Source organism: Stegastes partitus, unplaced genomic scaffold (assembly GCF_000690725.1).
Source record: "Stegastes partitus isolate 25-593 unplaced genomic scaffold, Stegastes_partitus-1.0.2 Scaffold83, whole genome shotgun sequence".
Lineage (NCBI taxonomy): Eukaryota > Metazoa > Chordata > Actinopteri > Pomacentridae > Stegastes > Stegastes partitus.
In genome coordinates, this window is record NW_007577814.1 from 421,880 (window position 1) to 432,231 (window position 10,352).

The window sequence follows — 10,352 nt, forward strand, 5'->3', positions numbered from 1 at the left end:
ATATATATACATATATCTCACATGCATATTTGCTGGACATGAGCATCTGTTGTTTTTTTTTCCCCCCTTTCCCCCTACCTGTTACCAAACGCTCCCATTTGGGATTTGATGCATCTCTGCTGCCAAATTATATGACTGCGTTTTTCTTTTCTTTTTTCTCTAATTTCTTTGCTTCTCTCCAGTCATTTCAAACGGAGCCCTCGCTGCAGACTACTCACCCATGCGGTGCTCTTTTCGTGTCCCAAATCCATCACAATGCATTTACCAAAAACCGCAGCTATGTTATTTAAAGTGTGAATGAATGTTGGAGCTGTAGGAGTCTCACTGCGGTCTCATTTGGTGGAAACCAAAACAGTGTGAGCCATATTTCCCCCCCTCTTATATTAAACTCTGACCTTAGCAGCATCACCATGGTGACACTGTAACTTTGCCACACTCTGAATATGTAATAGGCCTGATTTGATCTTTGCACTATAGTTCTTCTGGGTTTATGTAATTGACACCAATACATAAGGTGTTGTGCATCCTCTCTAAGGTCTGATCACTGCTGCTGACGGAGAGCATGCTTCAGCAGTGTAAGAGGATTTTCCTACATGGAAATGTATTGATACTACAAGCATTTAAAGGAGTTACACTCCTTTGCCTTTGGGTGCACCAAAAGCCAAAAGAGGATGGATGCGTATTGGATATTGCACACAAGGAACACTACGGTGTTATAATTCAGATGTGCTTCGGTGGTGCATGGGGAGAACAGAATCATCTCTCAAGGTTGATTCTTGCACTTGGCATCTCAACCTGCTTGTATGGGCCTCTGTATAACATGCAGGTGTGTTGAGCCACAGCGAGCCGGGGAGGCAGGGGGCCTGTCTGCTCCCCTCAGCCTTAAGATGGCAGCATTCCCTTGCAATACATGGAATATGGCAAAAACTAACAACAGCTGGGAGCTTACATCCATGCTCAACTGCAAAATGTCCAATAATATCTCGGATTAGGTGGCTATTTTTTTAGTTTTTTTAACTAAGTGACAGATTTGTTTGTGCAGGTGAAGCTTATCTTTGCATGCAGATTGCATGTAACCTCTAGACATGCTTTTTTCCCCCTGTGGTGATGTGTTGTTTTATCTCCCTCTGCTTTACCTAATTTATTCTCTCCGATTCTCTTTCTCTTTCTCTGCTCACGTAAAGGAGGCATCATTAAGAAGACCTGTACATTCGAGATCAAACACACCTCATTAGATCATTAAGGGTCATTGTTATTCTGCTTAAGAGCAAAGAAGCATCTCTTAACGGTGAACTGCAAGGTTTTTTCTATGAACCCTGACTCACAGTGGAGATTGATCCGACCGTCGATCCGATGTAGGAACCGTTCCCTCCGATTCCCTCAACCTCCACTCTTGCTTGGATTTCAGCATTCAGTCAAATCCACAAGGTTTGTATCAGATTGTGACTGAGGAGCCTTCACATTTTTCTTTACGAGCATTTATCCAAAGTGGCGGGTGCATTATACACAGCAGATTCATTAATTAAAGCAAGAATAGGAGCGCTCGTTTTACATGCAGATGGAATTGAATTTAACTGATGCACCAGAGACAGTGGTGCAGTGTAACAGACATCACCTGGTGATAATGTGCAAGGTCTGTACACGATTACATGATTAGTCCTGATGTTGCATCCTGACTTTGTTCTGCCTTTTTTCTTATTGGTTTTGCCCTTCATAGGACAGAGTATGCCATCTGCACCTTTCCACAGAATCCTACGACCCCTTCTGCTCGGCACTTTCATCCTGGGATGCTTTGTGACTCTGTTTTTGATGTATTTTAAACCATCCACCAGCTGGTTATCAGGTCCCGTAGAGTCGACAGTACCCACAGACCGGGTCAAGAACCTTTTCTCCACCAAGAGCGACAAAAACGTCACCACCGTGCTGATCTGGCTCTGGCCCTTCGGACAGACGTACGACCTGAGCGTCTGCAGCTCTCTCTTTAACATCGAGGGCTGCTTCATCACAGCGGACAGAAACCTCTACAACAAGTCGGATGGGGTCGTCATCCATCACCGAGATATCTGCACCGACCTGTCCAACCTGCCGCCATTCCAGCGCCCGTCCTTCCAGAAGTGGATATGGATGAACTTGGAGTCGCCATCGCACTCGTCCCAGCTGCCTGGGATCGAGAACTTGTTCAATCTGACTCTCAATTACCGTCAGGATGCTGACATTGAAGTGCCTTATGGGTCCATCGTAGCAGCAGAGGGCGAGGAGGACTTTGTGCCACCCAGCAAAAACAAACTGATCTGCTGGATCGTCAGCAACTGGAACCAGGACCACGTGCGGGTGAAATACTATAATGAGCTGTACAAACACATTGAGGTTCACGCCTATGGACAAGCCTTCGGGGAGTACATCTCTGACCAAGACTACTTCCCCACCATCGCCAGCTGTAAGTTCTACCTGGCTTTTGAGAACTCCATCCACAAGGACTACATTACTGAGAAACTGTACAACCCGCTCTCTGTGGGGACAGTGCCAGTGGTTCTCGGCCCGCCCAGGCAGAACTACGAGAACTTTATCCAGGGGGACGCCTTCATCCACGTGGACGACTTCACCTCGCCCAAGGAGCTGGCCGATTACCTGCTGCTCCTGGACAAGAACGAGGAAATGTACCTCAGGTACTTTGAGTGGCGGCGACACTTTAAAGTAAAGAAGGCCTATTTCTGGGCAGAGCACACATGCCTGGCGTGTGATTACCTGCGTAGGCACAAGGAGTACAAGGCATTCAATAACCTTGACAAGTGGTACTGGGGTGGATAGTGCTTTGAAGGGCTATGCAGTGCTTGTTATGTTGTTGAAGGCAGTGCTTTAAGGTTTTTGTCCTTCGGTTAACTTGAAGGTTCATTACTGTTCTGTCTAGAGCAGCCAAATGGTGTTTTTCTATTGGTTCAGTGGCCCAATGAGACGTCCAGCTTTTGTTTTCTTTAGTTCTTTATTTGCAAGCGACTTTTTGCTAAGCCTTAATTTGCCTTTTTGAGTTACTCATTTATTATTTTTATTTATTTTTTTTATAAATTGAGAATGCACTACATTTTTTTTATTGTTATTTCAACTTATGTGTTGCTTAACATGACCACATTTGCTGCTATTTTTACGTTTCTGTTCTATTATTAGTACGAGTGCTTAACTGTATGAATGTTCCTGTATGGCAGATAACATTCATGATGCAAGGTTGCTGTTTTTTCTTTGAATATCACCTTTGTGGCACACGGCAGACATCGGGGAAACTGTTGGCTCGAGAAGGAGACTGATGTATAAGTGAAAATATTTATGTAATATTTATTCAAGTGAGGCATTACACGATAAAACAATCTCATCTGTGCTCGTGATGCAGTCACCTATGCAGTGTTTACTGAACTCAAATGTGAAAGTAGTTCAATCGTGTCATGTACATATTGTGTATTTTCGGGATTATGTAGCTGTCGTTTATTTTCTCCATCTTTTTCTAAGTTTGCATTTGCGCTGCTGATCCAACTGGTACCTATCTTTACATATGTTCAGTAACACTGGCGGTCATCGTGCTACAGAGTTGTAGATGGCTCATGCTGATCTTTACTGCAGTGGTCCTCCAAAAGCAGATTCTGTTTCATGAGAGGGAGGCTGCTATTTAATCATGTTGTGAATTGATCATTGTCACAAATAATGTGTCACAGACAGTGCGTTTTGATCTCTTGTGGATGATGATAGTACAGTACAGAGCTGTTGTATTGCAATATGAGACTCCCACACACCTCATTATGTTGCATTTTGATTTAAAAAGTCTGCAATTTTGTCTGACTACAGTGTCAAGAAGGAGCACAAAATTAACACATAAGTGAATCATTCAATTAAGCTACTGTGCTGTGCGCTGTACTCTCATCCCACAATGTGACCTCAGCTACTGACACTGATATTTCTTTCGAATTTTTACAGCAGATGTTGTCGCGTGGCTGAAGTGAGGGTGAGTTCAGATAAAAACGAGGCCAGCCTGCACGTTGATAGGCGCAAAGATAAATGTGAAAGACGTGAAATGTTTATGTAACCACAAGATTATTCATATTTCTGTCTGGGACTCATCATACCTCAGTGCTGTTTGGAAGTGAAGCGTTTGCATGTGAAAGATGTGTTTTCTAGATTTTTCGTTTACACTCCTGTTTACAGCACTGCGAAACACACTCGGGATCACGCTACAACACAAGACAGCTCAATACCTGTAGATATCGCGTCACTTTTACATGTCGTGTGAACAGCTAATCCACCGAACAATGCATTTTAACAGCACTCAGCAGCTACTGACATGACGATTACGTTTTTTACAGAAAGTACTGTGCAAAACCATGTCAACATTTTATGCAAGATGAGCCGGCGGCTACTTGGTCAAAGTCTCAAACATGATGTAGGTTATCATTTTGATATTTCTTCACTGTCAAAGGGACCATTGATGTAAATTAGGATGAATTCAATTATTTTTCTTATGGAGTATGGTTCCAAATGCCATAGTGAAACCTGTATATAAACCTTGTAGTGAACTGAAGCATCGATCGGATCAAACCAGCCCACTAACACAGATCATTCCTGTACGTGCAGCAGACCGAGGGAGCTTCAGCAGGAGTTTGCATTCATTGGGGGAAAAGAAACAAAGTGTTGTATATATTTTTAATGTTCATATCTCTTTATAACATGCAAGTGTTGTCGGGAAGTGAATGTGACTTTGCTGTACCTTTGTAAGTAACGCCTGGTGCTTCAAGAGGCTGTGAATCAAGGTGAAAAGAGAGAGACACTTGAAAAGGATAAATGACGTCAGAGACAATGCTTTCAGTGTTGTGAGGTGGATTTTTCATCAGGGGAGGCAATTTTACATTCAAGACGGTTTTGTTTTTCTTTCTCCTTTCGTTTTTGTATTCGGTGGTAATCCTGTTGGCATGACCTAATTGAAAAAGTTGTGCCAAAATGCAGCAGAGATATGGCACTTTTATTCGTGTGGAGTTTGTGTGACTCACTGTGCTGGTGGCCGTCTTAGATGGAGCTATTGTGAGTTCAGAAAAAACTGTCATCCAAGACCTCTGCCTCTGCCGCAGATTAACTATGAAACTGCCACTCATGGTTTCATACTGTACAGTCCCATCTCATGTGAAAACAAAGCTTTCTCGTCCAATGTGGTTGGTGACTTTAAGGAACAAATGTTATTTTTTATCATTTTATTTTCAAGTTTTTTGTGTGTGTCGTCCGTCTCTTTCATCCTCTCTCCCGTCCTCTCTCTTTTTTGCACAAAAACAAATGCAGGGAGCTGTAGCTTCTCTGTCCCCCTCCCTCCTCTGTCTGAGTCTGTGAATGTGTCACAGCACCAGAGAGTGAATCAGGATGTCTCTGGATACTGAATGACCTGGCACTGATTTCGCTGGTGTCCTTAAAAAACACTTGAGTGGGATGAAATCTACGTGTGTGGTTTCTCCAGAAATGCTCACTTTTATTTTATTTTATTTTATTTTTTTCAGTGCACTGAAGTAATCAGTGAGTCAATCAGTACAAGTTTTTTGCCAAATCATTGTATTTTGCCAAATGTTGTGTTTTAACTGTAGATGTCTGATAGTGTCAAAAAGAAAAAAAATAAAGATATGGACTAATGAGCAAACGTGAGTGAGGCATGCGGTGCTTTTTGTAAAGAGACGCCTGATGATGATGATGATGATGATGATGATGATGATGATGATGTGAAGGAATGCGGTGACATTTTGGGAAATACACTTAATCGCTTTCCAGAAGTTAGACGAGGAAATCAGTTCAGCTGTCACGCTTTTGTGATAATTTCATTGCAACAGTTACCGTCCATCTCCTTAAACAGCTTAAAAGCAGTGCAACAACTTTCACACACAACAAATACCTGTTTAATCCCCCAAATAGCTGCTTCGCCTTGTTTCCAGTATCTATGCTAAGCTAAGCTGAGCAGCTGCTGGCTGTATTTACTGTACAAACATTCCCAAAATGTCAAACTGTTCCTTTAAATTTCACACAAATCTTGTCTAATCTTGAAAGCTCTATTTTCTTCCCAGGTTAGACAGACTCAACACATTTTTCTTTTTACATGATGCCACCTCATATGTGTTCTTGCATCTATATCGAATGTAATTTCCACAGTCGTTGCCCACACTGTTCCTCTACGGTGCCATGTAATGCAGGCGGAGGTATAAATAGCAATCCAAAAGCCTTGATAAGTGATTGATGAGAGGGAGGAGAGTGTTGTGGTGGTTACGCCTCGATCCCCCGGCTGTTGTTAGTTACCCCGTATCCTCGCCAGCACTCTGATATTTGCCGTCGTCTCCTTCCACCACGCGGAGATGACACATCCTTGTCGAGTGCTTCCACTCGACGCCACGGGTCAAAGTGTGCGATGAGTGCGTGTGCTGCCGGGATCAGTGGTGCTAATAATCCATCCATGTCAGTTGAGGATTAATGTGAAAGTTCAGGTGGCAGCGGGGGGATTGTCTCTCTGGTTTATAGATGTCAAGACAGTGCCTCAGAGGAGATCCTTGTCCTCAGCAATGGGTGTCACATTTGCTCGGTTAAATGCAACACAAAACATCACTCCATAGCGCTGTGTGAACTGTAGTCTTAAATGTCATATTAATGTTATTATAATAGCAGTGGCTCAGATGACTGATGGTTTAATTATCACTGACACGGCAATTTCTCTAATCTCTATGGAGCGTTTTAGCATCTTTCAGCTTCTTTTTTTGTTGTCTTTGCTTTTCAGCCTCTAACTTAGCTGCTTTGGTTTAATCTAACTGCTCTCCCAGGACATTTTGGCTGCTACATGCTGCTATTTTTTGCCAAAAAAAAAGAAAAGTTCTAAACTCCTGCTGCACACTGCCTGCTCAGCACCAAACTGACAAAGTTAGAAAACATGTGCAAGCAGGCGACTGTTTGCTAACACGTTTGACATCAGATTTAAAGGTGATAATGATGCCAGCTTCTTTCTGCTTGGCAAGAAAAAAACAAAAAAACAACACTTTTTGCAGGTTTGTGCTATAGCGAATTCTCGTTAAAAATGTGTCATCGGTTCTGTAAAGACGCCAGCAAACATTTCACTATTTACCTCCTCTGGCATTTAAATTGAATTCTAGCTGACAAATAATAAAAAAAGAAACCCAGATTAGATTTCTGCAAAAATAATGAGTGACTGTTTGTTTTGTTGGTTTTTTTTTTTAGCTCTTTCCAAAAATCAGAGGTATTTACCGTTAAGTGAAGCGTGTTTGTTTGTTTATGCTGCACAGTTCATATATTAGGAAGTGTTTTGTTGAGGATGAAGTTACTGTTTTTGGACAGTGTTGTTGAAAGCTGGAGTTAAAAAAAAACAAAACTATTCTTTCTGGGATCTGAGGACGTCTGAGGTTTGCTGAAGTTTGTTCCTGTCACAGCTATGTTCGAATTCCAATTTCTTTTACCTTCAAATAATTGCAGGCTGTAAATAATTGATCGAAATTCTAGGTATAAACTTGTATGTTTTGTACTCTGACTTGCTGCTGCTGCTGTCATCCGAATGCAATCACTAACTTTGTCTACAGATAATCCACTAAAAAAATCCATGATGCCGGCGTTGGAAGCGGAGAACATTTTAATGAGTTGTACATACCAAGGAGTAGACAACTTTCTCTCCTCTTTAGCAGAGCAGATCATATGTCTGGCTCTGTGACAGGTCTTGTCGCCCACTCATACCATGACTCACTTTGGTGAGAACTGGGATGGGGGTGGCAGGCGGAGCTGGTGGAGGCATTACCCGGGCACTCACAGGGCCTCCCCGAAGGGGTGTAAGGTTTTGCTAGATTGTAGACTTAGTAGATTGTATCTCCTCGCCCCCTGTAACCCCCTATGTGGCTATCCTGTTCAGCTGAAAATGCTGTGTTGAAAGCGAGCTCTCCATAACGCAGAAGAGCACAGAGACTGGCTCAAAGGGACGGGTTTGTGTGAGTCCTCTTATTAACTACTAGAGCCGCCCCTCATCTCAACCCTAATGGATCCCACTTATGCTGTCATCACCATGCCAACCAGCTGTCAGCTTCGGTGCAGCGAGGCTTTTGTGCTTCAGAGAGATGCAACTGTGTCGTGTTGATCTGCCTCAGCCTACAACAAGTCACCACCTCAAAGGAGCCACCAAAGTAAATGCTTCTCTTCTTCTCTGAGATCATTTGATTAAGGGGAAAAAACAGCCACTGACACCTTATTGTAAAGCCTGAATACATTAAGATAAGAGGACACCCGAGTCCAGGTCAAATAAAGGCCTATTTATTGAGGCTAGACAGGCCGCATACGAAATCTGTTGGCAGCTGCTCACTAGTTGACTTCAGAGGATTAAGAGGGCAAAAAGGAATATGCAAGATCAGCACGCCTTTTGCTCGGCGGAGTTGGCGCTGTCTGGTGTAGAAGTTAATAATCCGAGACACAAAGACCACCACCTGTTATACATCAGACGCAAAACTTGTTTAAACACAATATACTGTACAACAACCTCTGCCTCAACATCTAGTGAATGACTCCGCCTGTTGACATGCAATTTATTTTTCATAGTATGCCAACACACTCAAAGAGATGAGAGTTTTTGTTTGCTGGAGAATATAGGTCACCTCCACCCTGCCTGGATGTCACATGACGACAGACATACAGCGCTGTGCAGCAAAGCAACAAAGATTAGAAGCTTTCGAGTGGCACTGACTATATCTGTCCTACAGTTGGTTCTGGGTATATTTAAGGTCTTTGTGATTTCACAGACACTGATCTGGACATCAGCAGGGAGCGAGGATTCAATACAGCCGTACTTTAATCCAGAGCGAGCGATGACTCGTGTAATCCTGCAGATCTGCCTACTTAGAGATGAGAAGAACCTGAAGGATGGCATGATTTTAAATCAAGAGATATCTGAAAAAAAAATCTTGCCTACACCTGAATTCCTGACATGATGCGCTTATTTATTGCTGAAAGCCTTACATAACACACATCGGGCAGGTCAAAAATAACATAGCCTTACGTTATCCCTCAGAGGCTTGTAGGTACCACCTACATGCACTGCAGAACCATGTTCCTACATCATCTGCTGATCCAAAAATGGCTTACTTTCATTACAAGAGAGTAATTCGAGATTGCTGTCTTTACAAGGAGCTGCACTCAAGTGAATGTGGAGTGAAGACGGAGTGAAAGAGAGTTCATGTACACAGAGCTGCATTCCTCTCGGGCTCATCACTGCCACTGACCTTCCTGTGTGTGGATACGAGGGATTAAGCCTGTGGGCTGGGCTGGTGGTCTTCCCAGGCTATTTTTATGAAGATGTCTGCCCTCCTTGATCCTTTCGGAAAACTGATATGAGCACATGTTCCAAAATTCAAATGTAATCAGTTAATTGTCAGTCAAAGAAGCAGATGAATTTGAATAATTAACCAGGTGGAAAAGGAAATCGTTTTTTGGTTTTTTTTTTGGACACCTATACATGTACAGTCATTTGGGATCGGTGATTGAGCCAAACATTTACGCAGAAAAACATGAAACCCTTGAATTATAAATAGTATTGTAATGGTCTGGGCATGGCACCATTTGTTCCACAGCAACACACTCCGAATTGGTTTTAAATGAAGTAACAAGAGCATCACTATTAGCAAGATGGTCGCCGTTTAAAGTGTCATTTCTGCTCCCCTCTCTTTATCTTGCCGTGGATAGATTGAACATCCACAGGCCCGCAGCTTCCCTGTTCTGAAGTGCTGCCAAGGCGCTCTCAATAGCCACCGAGAGGTCCTGGCAATATAGTTCAGTACCTGGCAACCACAAAGCTGCTGGCACCTACCTCTCATAAGCCATCTGCAACTGCTTGTGTGTGTAGCAGGCACTGACAAAGGCCACAAGTGTGTCCAGACACGTCACAGCATCCAAGTGGCCAACTCGCTCTTCTGTGGCACCAGTGTCCAAAGTGATATTAGGGAGTGGTAAAGATTTAGAACGCTTAAGCTCAAATTTCACCATTAACTAAACTGACTGTATTTACGTATTGAAAAACATGTAGGCACAGACATTGGTTACATAGCAGGTACCCCAACAGTAACCGTATTGGCCTAAAGTTGCTCTTTTCTTAGTTTTTCAGCATTTTTGGAATAAAGGAACAATGATCAAATCAGTTTGAGGTTTGTGCACCATCAGCTCCCTTAAAAGGTGCAGAATGATGCAGTGGAGTATGTCCATTCTCCCAAGAGATTACCGCTAATAAGCGGGCCTGTATTTATAGAAGAGCCCCCCAGTGGATACCCCATAATCCTGCCTGACCCCTTTTCATCCGTGCTCCAGCCCTG

General features: G+C 43.0%; 1 protein-coding gene across 1 annotated transcript; it reads left to right on the top strand.

Annotated features, from left to right (window-relative positions):
* The first annotated feature begins 1,725 nt into the window (after positions 1-1,725).
* On the top strand, positions 1,726-2,808 carry fut9a (fucosyltransferase 9a). The gene has a single exon (XM_008276906.1). The coding sequence runs from the start codon at positions 1,726-1,728 to the stop codon at positions 2,806-2,808; it is 1,083 nt and encodes a 360-aa protein (XP_008275128.1).
* The last annotated feature ends 7,544 nt before the right edge of the window (positions 2,809-10,352 follow it).